This window comes from Cibotium barometz, chromosome 18 (genome assembly GCF_041138505.1).
Source record: "Cibotium barometz isolate CiBa-2024 chromosome 18, ASM4113850v1, whole genome shotgun sequence".
NCBI lineage: Eukaryota > Viridiplantae > Streptophyta > Polypodiopsida > Cyatheales > Cibotiaceae > Cibotium > Cibotium barometz.
Window position 1 is genome coordinate 28,870,700 of NC_141063.1, and position 19,080 is coordinate 28,889,779.

The window sequence follows — 19,080 nt, forward strand, 5'->3', positions numbered from 1 at the left end:
CACAAATCTCATGATGTCCTCGTACAGCGGCATATATGGTGATTCTCCCGGCGTAGCATATCTGGAATGTGCCGGTGGGAAGTGGCATACTGCAATGTAAATGTTCCGAGGTCTATTTGTGCTCACTTTGATCCACATGTAGCGTGCGTCTGCACCTCTATGCATCACATGTACTGCCTCCCGTAAGTCCTCCCTTAACAGCACTGTTACCCCCCCACTTCCTCTAGTCCCCCCTGCTATGCGTGGTTGGGGTCGACACACTAATTCCCATCTATACCCAAGAACCTCTGGTAATTTACTCCCTGCACATTGGTGTGTCTCTGTATACATGGCAATATCCCGGCCTTTGAAAGTGTCCTCGAAGTACCCTTCATCTACCCATAGGGCTCCATTGCAGTTCCACACCGGTAACTTCAAGGTCCCATAGGCCGCGCCCCGTCAGGATGACCGGCGCTCCTGGATGAATACTTGCCCATCTCCATATACAGCTCACTTCCCCTCCTTACGTGCTTCGAACACTCAAGGCATGTTTTCCTTCCGGTGCGCTACCTGGGCCGGCGTAAGATCCTCATCTAGATAAATTCTCTCCCCCTTAAGCGCGGCCCTTTTGGCGAGAAAGGCCTTCTTCTTATCCATATCTGCATATTTCAATATCAATGCTCGTGCACTGGTGGCATCCTTTCCCACTCTCCAAGCCTCTGCTATGGGAATCTCTGTGGCTCCTATCTTTGTACTCAGTGTCTTAGCATCTTCTTGAGAGAGAGAGAGATGCTTGTGGAAGGCCAAATTGGCCTATGAGACTAAGATTGTACACTGTATACATTCTGTAATAGAAGATACCTAGAGCATTCCCTAGGAGGTATTGCAACTAAACAAAACTAGCAGTTGCTGCCAAGTCACTGCACTAGCTAGTGGGTTCTGGCATATGCTCCTTTGCCAAGGCTGCACTCTCAGTCTGTGTCATAGGAATTGGGTTACAAAGCCAACAAAGAATCTCATATCTAAAGAGTCATTGCTCCCAGCTGCTCGTGACCGTGGATAACCATAGAATCCCATCTCAATTTTCAGACAATGTGAGCGGAATTTAATCTGACCGTGGCAATCCTCATGGATTGTAACTTGTGCTCTGAAGATAACAGGCCTGTGGACGAACCCATCTGGAGAAAAAATGTTTGTAAAAGTCCATCTTCATGGGGATATGCAGGCTCAATCCATGTCCGATAGATATAGAGTTGTAATGAATCTATTCTAATAATCTGGTTAATCTCATGCTTATTTAGGCAGAGAGTGGGCGCATCCAAGCTGTACCAAAAGGATGGTAATCTGTCCATATGGATACCGAGATAGAGGAACCATCTGGTGACCCTGTAATACCATCCTCTCACAGAACTTGCGAGCTTCATAGAAGAAATCGGTGCTATCTAAGAGAAGCGATCAGTTCAAAAGACAACTATGAACCTCAAAGAAGGCACTTTGAACACTAAAATAGGCTCTCAAAACTGAAAGAGACTTCATAAGCACAGTACCCAAAAATCGATGAGTAATTCATCAAGCTTGGTTTTTCTTACACATCTTAAGCAAGGAGGAGTATCATATGAGTCTTGTCCTATCCAGTCACACTTACAAGAACGTCTTCTTTTGAGAGGCACCTCATCGGTTGTTTACTTTGTGCATCAAAGAAAGTGTCCAAAACTCCTCCTCAAATCTCTAAGTGGAGCTTCACAAGTGTAACGGTGTTCCAATGTGTTATTAAATAACCAAACGCAGCCAGTAAAAACTACAAGCGCTCCCCAATTTTTGAGAATTTCTGCATGTTTTTGGCCATTTTTCACAAACCTTAGGCCTTTGTAGCTGATTTGTCAAAGTATTGAAACAATCTTCAGAAGACAAATGTTCAAAAAATAAACCAAATAATGAAGGCCATATGCGTACGCTTCATATTCGCCTGCAAACATATCTTTTGCATCAAGCGACCTGATAAAAAGGCAAAAATAAAAAGAAGTTTGTCAACCAAAGCTTGTTTTTGAAAAAGAGAACATTTCAAAAACTCGAAAGCATTACTGTTACTGGTAAGCTTCTTGTAAAGGAGGGAGAGGGGAGAAGAGAAGCCTGCCGGCGGGGGGGGTTGGGGGAGGGGGAGGGGTGTTGGTGGGGGGGTGGAAGGAATGTATAAACATAACTCTTCCATGCACATGCAAACAAATCTATCATAAAACAGAAAACCTTCCTGAAGCATAGCCACTCTTCCAACAAGCTAGAGCTGTTGAAAAGTCACAAGCACAATTCACTTGCATGGTTGCCATGCTCCATTCGGCAGTACACATAGAACAAAGGCTTATTGCATAAATGCTAGGTAAGGGTTATGCATATTATTTGTAAATCAAGGGGCCCTACACTTCTCATGGAACATAGAGCAGCTACAATGGCCATAACTGCCAAGCTACATGCATACCTGTATGTCCCTAGGTGGCCACAGTTGGGTAGAGGCCAAACTGCAAATCTGCATGCATACATGTACATCCCCACCTATCCACAGTTGGGTAGAGGCCAAACCCATGGTTATGAAATAATAACCAGGGGTTTGGCTGTGGGCATGCTATTGCGATAGTAGCTAGATTTAATAGGAGACTACATAGCACTATAGTGTTGTCGATAGATGGCTTGCAACGTATAGCATGTTCTTAGGCAGCATAAGCATGCATAGGCATCAATACGAGGATCCATTAAAGTCATATCTCATCTGAAAATAAGAGTATTACCTATTGATTTTAACAAAGAATTTTCCACCCATGCAATCAAATGTGTAGGACTCATTGATGCACCCACGGAAATGTATGGCCTTTGGCTTGGAAATCAGATCTCCACATCCTAACTCTTTCAAGTGGGACAAAACTTTGGAGTCCCCTACGTTCACTTGATTCCTGCTCCCTTTAGACAGATCAGAATTAAATTCAAACCATCCCTGGCACCGAAAAGCAAGACTTCTACTCTTCCACTGGATTTCATGTGAACTCCTGCATTTATTGCCCAGATTTTGGTCAGTACAATTATTGTTCTTGGGCATCCACTCTCATATAACAGAGAACAGGCATCAAAACTTGCAAAAACTAGCTGTAAAAAATTTGAAGATTCAAAAAACACCTTTAGGGAATCAACATATGTCTACTTCTAGACTTATTGAAATAAATAGTAAAATTATCAAGGAAGCACATCGAGTTCCAAAATATCCTCATGAAGTCATGACACATGCATCTGAGAAATGATGACACCAACCTTCTTCAAGGCTAACACTCGTTGTTAATGCTATTTTTGCAAAGCTCTGTTTTGTGCACGATCTGTACAATTTTTAAAGATGCTCTTTTTGCAATATGGCTTAGAAAAACCATTGTGGTTTATAAAGTGTAATCATGTTATGTCTCTGCTTGACTTGGATTAAATAGGGCTAGACAGCCTTGATCCATTAGTTCACACCTGGTGGAATTCAATCTTAGAGGGTTGAGAAGCATTTGTAGCTGTTTAGCTACCATAGCCTTAAATAATTTTTCTTGGGATATGTATATAGGAGTGACACTTTAGACTTGATCTGTACCTGATTTAATGCTGTGAAGACCTAAATTGTAACGTGGATGGTGCCCTAAACTATGTCCGGGTGGAATAGCTGGTGAGAACAAGGGCTTCTGTGTTGCCCCTTTTAGTCCAAATAATCAAACGTTCCAATAGCATCCATGACCATCTCACTCTTCCATCTCACTCTTCACTGCTCATTAAGTGCATGAATTGACAAGCATTCACTTAAAGATTGTCTCACGCACATCATCCAAGAGTCCTCTAAAAGCATGTATTAACTAAGCATAGTAATCTTGGTCATAGGAGTACTAGACTCACATAGATTATTTGCAACCTCATGTATCATGAACTTTTGGACTCATGCTATGTCTGTCTTCATACACACCATAATCGTCAAATTAGCTATAACCCAACTCCATATGCTTGATCGCAATAGGCATTATAGCTAGTTGGCCCTGGTTCTCCTCATGATGGCATGGCTAGTTGAGACCTCTTACGCGGGCTGAAAGCGCTATATATACCCTCATAAGGCCAGATGAATTTGAACTTACAAATAATTTTAAAAGAAAGAAGAGAATCACCAAAAACAAACAAAATTTTAAAAAAAAGACTTAATAGAGACACCCGACAAAAAATAATAATAATAATAGTAATAATAACTTGCAAAAATAGACAAATACATTACTAAATCACACATGCCCACATACACACACACACACAAATTATTTATTGAACCACAACAAAAGAATTTCTAACAAACAAGCTAAACAAATTTTTAATGACTAATTAGCAAAACAAACTTTAAATGACTAATTCACTAAAACAAAACAAGTAAAGACAAGAATACAAAAAGTGTGAACTTTACCTCAAAGATTGTCCGATCATGAAGTATAAGATCATCAACTTCATCATGCATAGCATGGACTAGGTGCTACGACATCCCTACTCACATCATCAGCGCCCCAGAGTAGGTGACGGTTTACATATATATAAAATTTGTCCTAACCAAGAGGACACGATTTTTATACAAAGACCAATGAGCTGAGTTTCTATCACTTCTCCAGAGGTGAAGGACAGACTCAGCCACGATGAAGTCTAGCACTTACAACTAGACTAGCAAAAACAAATCACTTCTCTATAATGATTAAACAAGACTAGAAGCAATGATAAATAACAACTAAGAGCCAAAATGATCTAAACAGAAAATGGGCTTTTAAGCTCCCCATTTTTGTGAAACTTATTACTTATAATCTTAAACATTCCAAAAGCATAAATCTCACAGATAGATATATCTCCTTCAATTCACAAAGCAACGAACTTTCCTTAAAACCTTTTTAAAGCAATAATCCTTTTGCACAAGCAAATTGATGAGTTGGCAAACTTGAGAAATAAAAGCAAACTTGCTTGAACAAATACGAGAGAATCTAAATAACTGAGAAGAGACAACACCATATTTAGTTATTTTAGAAATGTTAAAAGTGAAGTGAGGCATTCTTATGATTTTTAAGTTGGAATACTTGGGTTGTAAACGTTTATCATATATATCTTTATCTAAACCAACACAAGATTGAGAAATCTTAAGGTCCAAAAAAGAACAATGGTCATTATTTGCAGTGCAGTTAAGTTCACAAAACTCTTTGGGAAACTAGGCGTTCCATAAATTCAAATTCATATGTAAAAAGATAAAAGTTGGCAAGAAAAATGGCACAGTTGTTAGTACCCATAAGAATACCAATGGTTTGTTTAAATAATAAATCACCTAAGGTTATATAGAGGTTATCTAGGAGAAAATCTAACCAAGACATAATATCATCTTGGTCTACAATCTTAGTGTATCTTTTTTAATCTTGGCTATGTCTTGGTTTTGGTTTTTCAACCAACAAAAATCAAAATGAAGAGCTGATTTTTCTATCAACAAAGCTGTGTATCTATTGTGCTCTAGTTTCTAATGAAAGACTTGACAAATCAGAGATTTAATTCTACTATGCAAGTCGTTTAAGTCCAATTTAGTATAAAGAGTAGTGAATCAAAAGTTTGAAGACACAAAGAAGAAGACTTCTCAATGAGACTACGAGAAGAGTTTAAGAATTTAACAACAGGAATCACTCCCACTGAATCTAGATCCAACTACGATCTATAGGTACATCCTTCTTTCTAAGCAAATTTCTCCAAAGCTCATGGACACTTGACAAAATGGCTTTAAAGAAATTACTCAACCATTTTGAGTCCGAAGTTAAAGAGGTATTACCAGAGACAGCTATAAATCTAGGCTTATTGGGATGTTTATGAAACTTCCAAATAACATAAAGAAAAGGTAACTTATTGCTCACCTTGAAACCAAAAGATTTCCAAAAATCTTGGTGTTTTGCAATAACCTCTTGGGACGAGAGAGCTACTTTCATACGTTTGAGTAGAAGAGTTAACTTCTTTCAAAAGACATTCTGAATAGAACTTTTTGCATGTAAACACAAAATTATTAGAACATTTGTCTACATAGGAAATTACGAAATCTCAATGAAACTTACAAAGAGAAATTAAGTCACTTGAAGATAAAGAGTTGCCATTAGAGAAAATAGTACTTGAATGGGATTCCATAAGTTTTGAAGAGGCCTTTTTTAGAACCGTAGCTTTCCAATAAGAAAGAATGCCTTGAACTCCAAGAGACTCTTCTAACTTTTTGACAAAATTAGAGATACCATTATCAGTAGCTTTCAAAAGACAAGAGTCGACCGAAGAGGAAACTCTAAATTTAGTGCCTTTCATAGACAGCTCTTTAAGCGACAAAAGGAAGAATAGAACAATCAGCCATAACTATATGCCCTAAAGACTCATCCACAAAAGACAAGAAAGCGGCCTTGTTACAACAACATTGACTATTAAGAATGGTTGATTCAGTAGGCTCCTTCAAGTTCCTGCCAATATCTGAATACTTAAAGGCTTTCTGTCCTAAGGTTGAAAGCGCTTCCCTTTTTGTCTGCTGTAAATTCCTCCAACCCAAGATACCTTCACCCTCCCACAGTACAAGCACTCTCACGTCTCTCCTCTCCAGCTTTTATAGACAGTCAACCGTCCTCACCCTTGTGATCCTGCATGACTCCTTTCCCTCTTTGCAAGAACCAGCACCTTCTGTCCAGCTTCGTATCTAAGGCCCCAAGTTTTCTCTCCAATATGAAACTCCCAGCCTCCTAGGATCAAAAGCCTCTCACCATCTCTCCTACACTCTTCTTTATGCAAGCAGCCCCAAGCATATCTTCTTTATGCAAGCAGCCCCAAGCCTATCTTCTTCCATGCAAGAAGACCACCCCCACGTTTCCTTTCTCCCTCATGCAAGGTCCATCACCCTCTCCATGCTTGGAAGACTCTCTTCTAAATGTCTACCAAACTCCCATGTTCCCATCTTACAGGGCCATCTGTAGGCCCAAAATCTCCCTCCTTATGGCAAAGCTCATGATTTCCTCATGCTGCTCTCCAAGCTCTCCCTTCATGCAACAAAGAGACCTTCATGAAAAAACAAACTCCTCATCCCATGCAAGAGTGCATATTCCCATCTACACTTTTCATTTGCTCCAAGAGCTTTTTCTCTCTCCATGCAAGAAAGGAGCTCCATTCAAAACGTGTGATGGTGAACCCCCCTCCAAACACATTTTCTAGCACAAGACTCCCATGAGCCTTGATATTTATTAAATTATTTTAAATGCCCTACATATAAGGGGTAGCTCCCATGCTAACTAAGTGTCTAGCAAGCATCCATCACACCGGAGCTTCGAATTGCAATGGGCTTTGAAGCAGTGAGATCTCCTCATCTGTTCATGCTCCTCCTGAAGCTCCCAAACCACCTCAAGCATCATATCCTGCATGCACCGCTCTTGCAAAACCCAACTCTAACAAAAAAAACACTAACAATTTTGGTCTGCAGGTTTTGGCCCCTTGGGAGGGCAGGGAGGAGAATGTATGGTCATTGCGGATGCATGGCAGCAGGCCATTGTGGATCGCGGGGTCATTGTGCCTGGTAGAGCGCAGTATGTTATTCTGAGGATGCACGATGAGCACATTGGTGTGCTCAATGTCTATGCGCCCAATCATGCTAGTGCCAGAGCAGAGTTGTGGACCCTTGTTACAGATGCACTGCCCGAGGCCGCACATTGGTGTGTTGGGGGAGACTTCAACATGCTTGAGGACCTGGCCGATAGGGTGGGAGGCAGTCATGTTACAGTGCACGGCACGGAGCTTGCAGCTTGGGAGCGATTCTGTATGACACTGCGGATCACTGATGCATGGCAGCATGAGGCTTTCTCCCATTCTTAGGACAGTTTTAGTTTTTCTCGGTCGGATCGCCGGCAGGGAGGGACTAATTTATCACGGATTGATCGCTTCTATGTGGGCGACAGGGTCGGGGAGCGTGGTGGCTCCGTTGGCATTCTCGCTGGCACCTCTTTCTCAGACCATGCGCCAGTTATTTTGACTCTTGAGGAGAGGACACGGGAGACCAGCTTGCAGTTGAGGATCCCAGAGAGGATACTTACAGACCCCAATCTTTTTGAGGACATTGAGAGGATATGGCAGGATAGCCAGAGCTCTGACCTGGATGCTGCAGGCCAGTGTGCCTAGGGGCTCATCGAGCTCAGCTCTTTTTTGCACGCTACAGCCTTGACACGGCTAGGAGAGACGCGAGAGCGGGAGCATCGCTTGAGACGTAGCCTTGCTTCGCTCCAGCGCCTTCAGGAGCAGCAGCCCACATGTGAGTGGGTGGCGTCTCTGAGCCAGGCACGTCAGGAGGTTCGAGAGGAAGAGGAGCAGAGACACGAGTTTCACTATCATCGCCAGGCCTCTTAGTGGACTCAGCTTGGTGATAAAGTGACTGGGGAGTTTTTTGAGATCACCGGACCCCGCCATGCTCGAGCAGGAGTACTCCAGCTTAGGAGGCAGGACGGATCGTTAGCCACTGAGCCCGAGGAGATTAGAGCTATTGCCACTGAGTTCTACAGAGACCTGCTTTCAACGGAGCCAGCCACGGAGGCACGTGATGCTTGCAGACAGACTGTGTGGACCCATGTGCAGAGGAGGGTCACAGATCGTATGCGCACAACTTTGGGTGCGCCCCTTTTCAGAGGATGAGCTTGTTGAGGCTTTGAGGGCCCTCCCGCGTCATAGTTGCCCTGGGGAGGACGGTTTGACGCCTGCCTTTTTTGGGACCTTTTGGGGCCTCCGCAGAGGTGTTTAGCATATTTTGGACACTGGGGTGATGCCACAGAGTTTTTCAGAGGGCTTGATCTTTCTTATCCCCAAGGGGGAGGGAGTGTTAGACGATATTCGACAGTGGAGGCCTATTACGATCCTCAATACTGTTTACAAGGTAGTTTGAGGATCCAGCCCTTCCTTGGGGATTTGATTCATGCTACCCAAACAGGCTTTGTCAAGGAGCGCAGTATCCTTGACAACATCTTCACCTTCTGGGAGGCGACGGCCTGAGCTAGGTTTCTCGGCGAGGAATTGGTCGTTATGCTTCTCGATTTTGAGAAGGCATACGATAGAGTCGATTGGGGTTTTCTAGAGGGCACTATGCTTCGCCTGGGTTTTGAGCCAGACTCGATTCGAGGAGTGGCAGCTCTATATTCCACAGCTCGTAGCCAGGTGTTGATGGCAGGAGGACGGGGGCCAAGTTTTGAGCTGACCAGATCAGTCCGTCTCACGGATGCCCTCTCGCTCCGTTCCTTTTTCTTTTCTTTGCAGAGGATATGAGCATGTATCTGACAGCAGAGGAGGTTGGCTTGAGAGGACTACAGCTTCCAGTCCGGGGTGAGGACTTGATGATTCTGAGTTTGCTGATGACACGGGATTGTTTTTGCATGGCAAGGAGGCCAATCTACAGAGGGCTACAGGTTTTTGGTGTGGCTTCGGGAGCATTGATCAATTGGCGCAAGACAGTGGCTTTTTGGATCAGTAGCGCTCCCGCTCCGGCATGGAGCCCAAACCCGGGTTTTAGATGGATTCCTCCTGGCACAGCAGTGCGTTATCTGGGATGCCAGATTGGACTTGATTTGTCACCTGAGCAGCAGATCGCCCCGCTTCTTCTGAGCATTCGGAAGAAGCTTCTATATTGGAGTACAGCTCGGCTTTCCTTGGGTGGGAGGGTGGTGGTGACAAATCAGGTGCTTTTAGCGACTATGTGGGATATCACGTCTTGCTGGATTTTCTCGAGCTGTTGCATCAGCCAGGTACAGAGGCTGATCAAGAACTTTCTTTGGTCAGGGCGGGATGGTCAGCCGGCCCGAGCAAAGGTTGCTTGGACAAGTACGAGTGGCATGACCCTTCTGCGTCCCCCGAGGCCACAGAGATCACCTTTTTCCAGTACACTGTTCGGTTGGGGAGGCATATTTTGACTACGAGGAGGATGTCTCTCCAGCTGCATCGGAGCATTGGCGGCTACAGGGACTCTCACAGGAGTTCCTGGAGGATTTTTGGACCAGGCTCTGGGCTAGCAAACAAGCACGCAGGATCTCGGCTTTCCAGTGGCTGGTTGCCCACAGGGGCTCTGCAGTTGTCTACAGTGGCCTTCCGCCGGCCTGCGTCGGATGCGGCCATCCATTGGAGACACAGCGACATTGCCTATGGGACTGTCCACAGGCGCAGCAGATTTGGCTGAGGATTCTGTGCATTTTGGCCCCCCTCTCTCCAGAGGGAATGTATACGTGGGGAGCCGCTACTTGGTCGACTTTGTCAGGGCTAGCTATGGGATACGAGACAGCTTCACACTGCTGCTGCAGATGTAAAGAAAGCCAGCCGCCTTGTGAAAGCTGGTGGGTATCGTTGCTGCAGGGAGGCAGTACAGGTGAGGAGCCGTGTGGGGAAGTGAAGGCTGGCGAGTGGTGACGTGGAGGCGTCCCCTTACTTTGGGTTTTGGATACAGAGAGCCGCTTGTGTATGAGTAGTCGCCTGAAGGGCGCTTGTGCAGACTGAAGCGAGGCGTGTAGATACAGAGACCGCTTGCAGAGGCTCTTGCTGAGGCACTAGCTGGAGGCGCCTGGATAGTGAGAGGCAGAAGTTGGTGCAGAGCAGCAGACGTTGGGCTGCTGGGGTGGCTTATGCTGGTTTGAAGGTGAGCTGGGGCGATCCGTGGTGGGAGTTACTGCTGGGAATCGTGAAGAGCCCGGGTGATCAGTGATCTGGAGTGCAGAGTGGACAGAGTGGCTGCAGAGAAGTGAGACAACGTGGGGACTTGCCGCCTGGAGAAAGACTGCAGGTACTATAGAGGGGAGCCAGAGAAGGGAGTTTTTGTAGGCAGTGACCGCCTTGGGTGTAGCTGCTGGGCTCTGAGAAGCAGCTATAGACAGAGAAGAAGCTGGTGTGGGCAGAGCAGGCTGGGGATTCGGCAGTCCACGCAAACGGTGAGAGGAGAACGTGAAGAGAGCAGAGGCTGGCGAGTTTGAGGCTGCTGGGGTGGCTGGGAGACACCAATTCTGCAAGTACACGGGCTGGTGATTGGAGCAACAAAGAGAAGGCTACAGGGCAAAGGTGATTACCGGGTATACATATATTTTTGCTGGAGTGCAGTTTTACCGTCATGTATCTAATCCTAGAATTAGGTCCAGATGTCGATGAGTTATATTTTGAGGATCCTACCCTCTTCGAAGTTGTGTTTTCCAATAGTTCTTCTGGTTATTGGTCTGTAGTAATTTATATAAACGAGGGGGAATGGGCAGATTGTGAATGGATTTTGGATGAGGACGGTTCTGAGGACATTTAGATGTCCAGCTATGTAAAGATGAAGATTTCTACTAAAATATAGGTTTTGGTTTGTGTTGTCTGTCTGGCGTGGGAGGGTGGTGAAGAGTGAGAGAGTGATTTCTGTTTCCAGCATCGTGCTGGTGGTGCCCCTTGTGCTTGTGAGTGTTCCGAAGGTGGTGAGTCGGCGAGCTATAGCGGCCTTCCTGTGTTCCTGAGCTGCCTCACATCTTTTTGGTGCCCCCACTGAGGATCTTTCTTCAGGTTCCTTCAGTTTACAGGTTGCCTAACATACTTTGCCAACCACCTTGCCTGCAGGACATTCATGTCCTAGCAGTTATTAGTATCCATGAACTGTCATCCTCCAGGGTCAAAAGGCCATTGTTGCATGTCTCTTCCCATTATACACGCCTGCCCATCTATTTCATCCAGGTGATATACCAATTGGGAGTCCCTTTCATTCAAAACTAATGGCATCTCACCATTCTGACTATCCTCTTCATGCACACTGTTAGCATCACCAAAAACTGGGTCTGCATAACCCTCATCCACATCTTTTCCTCCTTGGGTCAATCCCAAACATACTTGGGCCTCACTTGCCCACTTCATAGCCACAGTCAAAAGCATATGCATTAACATTTTGCAACCCAAATCCTTGGGCCTTTGATTACCTGGCTCATAAGCATTCACTGTTGTGGAAAAATTTTCGTCTTCTTCCAGCATAGCATTCCCAGACCTTATAACCCCAATTTCACCTGACTCTGGCTCCCACATGCCTGGTTGCTCAAGCATTAGTTCTTCTTCAACCGGTTCAATAAGAGAATTCCCAGATTCAACCTTTAAACCTTGGCCGTTTATGGCTGAGACGGAGAGCAGATTTTTCTTTATCCCTGGAACATACAATACATATTTCATACATATATTGGCACCATTGGCTGCAATAAGTATGACATTGCCAATTCCCTTTACTGGATATGTGGTATGATCTGCACATGATATAGTGCGGCCATTTGAAGCATAAACCAAGTGCTGAAATACATCTTTGCATGAAGTGATGTGGCTCGAAGCACCACTATCAAAATACCATGATGCAATGCAAGACATATCAGTGTCTGAAGCACTTGGTGTGCCACTAGTGCATGTGACCAAAAAAGTGTACTCTTCTTGGATTACATTAGCTGATTGCTGTGCTTTGTCATCAGAAGAGTCTACTACTGCATTGCCTGCTTCTTTCCTTTTCTCTTTTGCAATCCGCTTCCTACATTCACTGATGTAGTGTCCAAGCTTATGGCAGTAGTGACATTTGCCCTTCTTTTTGGGCTTGTTTGCATCGGAGTAGTTAGATCCATCCAGCTTGTCCTCCTGGGTGAGCACACCAAATACATCTGTAGCATTTTGTGCCATGTTAACAAAATATACCTGCAAGCAAACCAAGCACCAATGTGCACTGCCAGGCAACCAAATGTCCTGTGCAAATGTATACCTGCAAATCAAAGCAAGTGTAAACCTGCACCAAATTGTCCAATTACACACAATGTGTATACATACGCGACAAATCACAGCTGTAATGCCCAATTACATGCTCCAATCTGAAAATCCCCAATTTTTATGCACTCCAATCGCTTCAATGTGCATCTAATTGGCCAATTTTCACAAAAGCCCCAAATTTCTGCAACTGAAAGAGGTTCAATTTGCTGATTTTGACCTCAATTTTGAAAACCCCCAAATTGCAATTTTTCAATTTGGCCTCAAATTGAGAAATCCCCCAAATTGCACCTGCAACTTTCCTTTGAATCTAACCTGCACAAAAGTGTCTGCAAAATCTGCATATTTTCACCACATGCACTGCAGTGTCTGCAAAATTGTAGGTTACCTGCACTGAAATGGCTCCAAATTTTGTATTTGTGTTTGAACAAAAATGTATACAGTGAATACCTTTAGGCAAGGGCAGCACGTGTGAGGAAGCAGGTGCTAGGCGGGGAGCAAACAGTTGAGGAGCCTGCAGCCAGGCGTGCAGATGTTGTCGAGGAGGAGCACAGAGCACAGAGCAGGCGGAGGTGGTAGGCGCAGGGCGAGCAGACAGCCAGGCGGAGGTGTTGTAGCGCAGGGTCGACGAGAAGGTGGAGCTGGAGCGCACAGAGCTACATACCGGGACCAGGTACGAGGTAGAGCAGAGGCGGGCGCCGGGCAGGTGTCGGGCCAGTCAGAGGCGGGGCCAGGTGAAGACGGAGGCGACGGCTACTGTAACGAAGCAGCGAACGGTGTCGCGTCGATGGCAGCCAGTCAGCGTCACGTTCGGAGCTCGAAGCAGCGGACGGCGCGGCTGCTGCCGGCCAGAATGGAGCACCGACCGAAGGACGTCGGCTGGAACGACTACCAGCGGATGGAACGGACCAGAGGCAGCGGACGGCTGCAGCTGTGGGCGGTCGGGACGAAGCTGTGACGGCGCAGCTCTGGACGGCCGGAACGGAGCGCTGTCGGATTAACGGAGCGGGTGCATGCTGGGCGGCGGTGGGGCTATGGGCACTATCGCCGCCGGCTGGAAAGGGCGGTGCCGCCGGCTTCTGGTGGCCGGACGGTGGAGCACCGACGGACGGAAGCAGGCAGTCCGGCGACGGAAATCCACAGTCTATCGACGGAAATTCGCAGGCTGCTTCTCCACCGACAGAATTCCAGGGCCAGCTCCCAGCTCTGATACCAATTGTTGGGTGTTGGACTCACACACTCACACACACAAACCTGCACATTAGGGTTAGGTGCAGGATGGAGAAGCTCACACACAGAAATGAGAGAGAGAGAGAGAGAGAGAGAGCCAAAAGTGTGGTATCCACAAAATGCAAGTCAACCCTTGCATGTGTGCCACATCCATATAATATACACTTGATGTCCAAGGGGAAAAACCACATGGGAAAAAGTGCCCTTGGTTAAGCCCTGTTCACACATAGCACTACCATAAGTGAGCATATGCCTACACTACAGCTGGGGTCTGTGTGGGAGCTGGGCTCACTACGAAAGCCATGGAGGCTGGGGTGGTTGTCTATGGAGTGGTAGTATTCTTAGGGCACTCCCTAGACGTGTGTCCTTTTGTATGACAAAATAAGCACCTATTGTGTGAAAACAGTATTTTTCCCAACCCTAAAAAGCGGATTTTTCTGGGTATTTTATTTGCGGTTTTGTCTTGGCTGGCCGACCAGCACTCCCCCCTAGTATACATGGCCTTTCCTCATCATACATCGTTGATCATATCCGGTACCACACCATCTGATGCTGCTGCTGCCTCTGTCGGGCTCTACATCACATAGCTTCATCACCCTCGCCAGTCCGGAGAGCACATCAGCGTTTTCCCTTCTCGCCACATCACGGGACAGCAGCCCACTCTGTGCTACAGGCCACACAGTGGGACAGCAGCCCTCTCTGCTTACATATCAGCATTTTACATCGGCTTACATCAGCATACATCAGCGTTTTACTTCAGCATTCACCAGCTTACATCAGCGTTTTACTTCAGCATTCATCAGTGTTTTACATCAGCGCTTACATCAGCAATTCATCAGCGTTTTACATCAGCACATCATCAGCGTTTACATCAGCATATCAGTGTTTTATCACAGCTCATGGGACAGCAGCCCCCTTTGCTACACGTAGAGCACGTTTTTGCCCCAGCTCTCACCATCGGAACAGCAGCCCACTATCTGCTACATCACACCATCGGGACGGCAGCCCACTCTGCTTATCTTCACCATCGTCACCCCTTCAGGTACGCAGCACCCGTGTCACCAGAGCTTGCACCACTCGGGATGGCAGCCCTCTCTGCTCCTTACCATCTCAGGTACGCAGCACCCGTGTCACCAGAGCTTGCACCACTCGGGACGGTAGCCCTCTCTACTCCTTACCATCTCAGGTACGCAGCACCCGTGTCACCAAAGCTTGCACCACTCGGGACGGCAACCCTCTCTGCTCCTCACCACCCCTCAGGTACGCAGCACCCTTGTCACCAAAGCTTCAAATCTCCATTGCTCGCATCTACAACTTGAGCATCAAACTCGGCTATGATCGTAACCCTTCAAAAGGGTCATGTAGTAGAGGATCTGGAATCTACAAAACGGAAGGAGAGGGAAGAGGAGACGGAAAAAGAGAAGCTGGAGAACGGTTGCGCTCTTCTAGGGCCAAGATCTGCGCCTTCTGCTCTTCCAATTTGGTACCCTGTTCTGCAATTGCTCGCATCATCTATTGGAACATCTCCTGTACACTCGTGCATGCCGCCCTAGAAGGATTGCCTGATGCACTCTGTTCCAAAGTTTGTTGTTCTCTCTTCGTCGTAGCTCGCCATAGCAAGAAAATGCACTTCCTTTCCGGAGCACAATCTAACCATCCACTATGCGTGTGGGAGACTTCCGGAGGCTGAAAACCAACCGTCCTTCGAGGGACGGAAGTGGTGGTCCACCGGAATCTAGAAACCAACCACACAAGCGAGAAAAAAAAAATCTTTCTTTTTTTCTAGCTGAATCTTCACACTTGAAGAAGGCTCTGGTACCAACGTAACATGCCGAAGCTTCATGGTCGAATCAGTAACTTCAATGCTCAGAATTCATAATTCGGCTCACTATCCAGAGTCCGGCATCTGATCGCAGACCAGATACTCACATTACCTGACATCATTCCAGAGGGACAATCACAGTATAGATTGTAAGAATGGTCATACCCTATCACATGGGTTACCTATGAAGAGACATGTCTCATTCAAAAGACATAACTATTCATTCAAGATTCACAGCCTTTCGTCAGGGATGTGCCTCTTCATTTCTAATTTTTCACGCCCTATTTAAGAAGGCCTTGTGTCTCAATGCAGCATAACACGAATTTCCACTCTTTGCTTCATGTTTACTCGATTATTTAAGTATTATGATCTTTAATTATATTTAAGTATATTTAATTAAGCTAAAAGCTTAATACGAGGGGAGCAAATAGGGTAGTGTTTACAACGTTTACATATTTGGGCATATCCTGCTTCCCTCTCCAAGCCAAGCGTTTACACCCACCCTTGCTCCACCATGCAAGGATGAAACCTTTGTTGGAGGTGGCAATTCTCGTAGCTACTCTCGGGTTAACGCATGACTGGAAGTTGTGGTGGATTATCCCATATGCAAGAGCATGGGGAGTCAAAGAGCCATATATAGGGTGTGGTGGCACCTTGTCATAGATATCTCCTTCGGCCGGGTTTTTGGGGGCAGCAACAGTTGGGAGATGGAAGGCCAACCACCGACGTTGTGCTCAATGCCTTGTGCCCTGGGGTGGTGTGCATGCTGCTGTGGCGTGACTTTGACATGGTATCAGAGCTCGGTTGTGTGGTCCTGGGCGGTCCTAACCTCTATTTGATCGAGCTGTTCGAATTGAAGGAGGGTGTTGGAGGTGGCAATTCTCATAGCTACTATCGGGTTATCGCATGACTGGAAGTTGTGGTGGATTATCCCATATGCAAGAGGACGGAAAGTCAAAGAGCCATATATAGGGTGTGGTGGCACCTTGTCATAGATATCTCCTCCGACGACAGGGTTTTTGGCGGGAGCAACGGTTGGGAGATGGGAGCTCAGCCACCGACGTTGCTCAATGCCCTAGGGTGGTGTGTGTGCTGCTGAGAAGACCAATCTAAGATAGACAAGATGAGACGATCTCACCTGGGCTCCTCTATAGAGAGGACCAGTCAGCCCGCACTCAATAGGAAGTGTTAAAGATCGTGACTTGACCATGAGATCTGTCCCATCACAAAATCTCTATAGTGCATCAAGATGTCTCTATAACCCCTTTGCAAAATCGGAAATCAAGACTATGTTATCTACATCTAGCAAGATGGGCACCACTGTCTGAGCCAACCGTCCAAACTTGCACTATTTTCATAAATGTAAAGATACAATATTATATTATAAAGTTCGCACTAAAAGTAATAGATTTCTTACGAGAGAGAGGAGAGAAAACTCTACATACTCGCATTATCTTCATAATGAAAAGAGACAATGTCCTATCATGAAGATGAAACTCTAGACCCTTACTTTGGGTTCATAGGCTTCGCACTAAAATAATAAACTAAGCTAGTATAAAGTATAGATGAGCCCCATAACTGAGTTATACAACCAATGTGACCATATATAGGGAATATCCACCCCCCCTCCCCCTCCGGCTATTGGTCAGCCTGTAGGCTAGCATCTGAGGGCCCAATAAAGTAGAGAGAAACCCCTTTTTGCCCCTCTAGGGGGATTTTCGCATGGTCACACCCAAGATGCAAATTGTGGCTGCTTTCTAGCTGTCTACGGCTGCCCAAACACCTCCAAAATTGGCCCATTCTATTCCATTCTGATTTTATGCTGATTTTGCCACACCTGGATTGGCCCTGAGCACCTAGCTGGGCTGCTGTATGGCTATGTACAGTTTATGCTCATTTTTCCCCAACAGTAATGTCATATGTTGCTCTTTGTTCCTAGACTGCTCGTTCTCATAGGCCATTGCCACCCATCACAGGTGTCCATCCGACTCCACCCGTGTGAAAACTCTAACCTCAAAAACCTTGTCTCCTTATCAATTAGAGTTCAAAAATGGTCTCTCATCTAAACTTCCCTGAGCCATGCATATGAGGCCTGATTCATGGGATTCCACCCCCGTGGCCTTGTATTCTTGCTCACATGTGAAAGCAAGTCTATCTTGCACTCCTATGAAATGCAAGCTCGATAAGCAATCTATATAGCATATTGCTTCGGAGCATCCCTATGACCTCATGGCATTTCCTCTAGGATATGGATTGGCCTGAGGATGGCCTTCATGAAGGTTCAGGCCTTCTGTTTTCCACTCTATGTGTGCAGTATGCATGTAGATTGAGGGAACCCCTTATCTGTAGATAATGGGCGGCCAAGGTGTGTTATCTTGCGAGGCATTGTATATATGTGCAATCGCATGGATTTGGATGGGTGTATGTATTCATGCTGCATGCATTTTGCAAACAAGGTGTGCTCTACTGCATAGTGAGTGCAAGTGAAAAAAAGCGGAGAACATACTCTGATTGGCTGAAATTGTTGCTGGTGGGTAGAAGCGCACTGCTGAGCCGACGGTCCAGCGTGGACATGGATGCCAAACATGGCATATCCATCATCGCCAGAGAGGAAACTGTACCGAGTTGATAGACCAGTAGTTATATATGATGGGCGGCCTACCGGAGAGAGTGCAAACTTCCTAAGATTGGTCACACATCAAACCCCTCCATTAATTAATTAAAACCGTCACGGGCCCTAAATATGGCACCAAAATGTTTAATATGGCACCAAAATGTTTAAACCTTGGGTAGCTTTAGATGCTTGCAGGAAAGAAAGCATCGAGGACAGCCCACATGGCACGCTAAAAATTTAATTAGTGCTTACCATAATCACATTATCAATTAAACAAATTTAACTTGAAAAATACTCTAAACAAATACAGCAACCTGTGTTTTACCGATTTCTGACTGATTTTGCAGTTGAAGAGCATAAATCGGAGCTGTAATTTTTTGCTTTTGACCCCCCACCAAAAGCATGCACCCAGGCTGTTGCACGCACATCCTCACAAGAGAGAGAGACAACTGAGACATAGAAGATGGAAAGCTTTTTGCCATAACCAAGTTATCCTCGCAAAGAAAATCTCTTCCCTTCGCTGCTCGGACCTTGACACAGAAAGCCCTTAGAGGAAAAACAGTAGATGGCCAAATTCTGATGTGATGTTGCCATCAAAGCGGAAGTCAAAGACTGCACGAGATCAGAAGGCTTCGGCTCA

At 45.8% G+C, this 19,080-nt stretch overlaps 1 protein-coding gene across 2 annotated transcripts in view; it reads right to left on the reverse strand.

The window, feature by feature from the left end:
- Window positions 1-18,544, reverse strand: part of LOC147629164 (uncharacterized) — a 75,675-nt gene extending 57,131 nt beyond the window's left edge. Inside the window, exons 1-3 of one of the 2 annotated variants that reach the window (XM_086812415.1) lie at window positions 18,333-18,544; window positions 2,760-3,014; window positions 1,933-1,974 (exon numbers count right to left, since the gene is read on the reverse strand). In XM_086812415.1, coding sequence (XP_086668541.1) covers window positions 1,933-1,974; window positions 2,760-3,014; window positions 18,333-18,427 — 392 coding nt within the window. In that variant the 5' untranslated portion in view covers window positions 18,428-18,544. The remainder of the gene's footprint in view (window positions 1-1,932; window positions 1,975-2,759; window positions 3,015-18,332) is intronic. The other variant, XM_086812414.1, reaches the window with a different exon arrangement.
- Window positions 18,545-19,080: the final 536 nt, after the last annotated feature.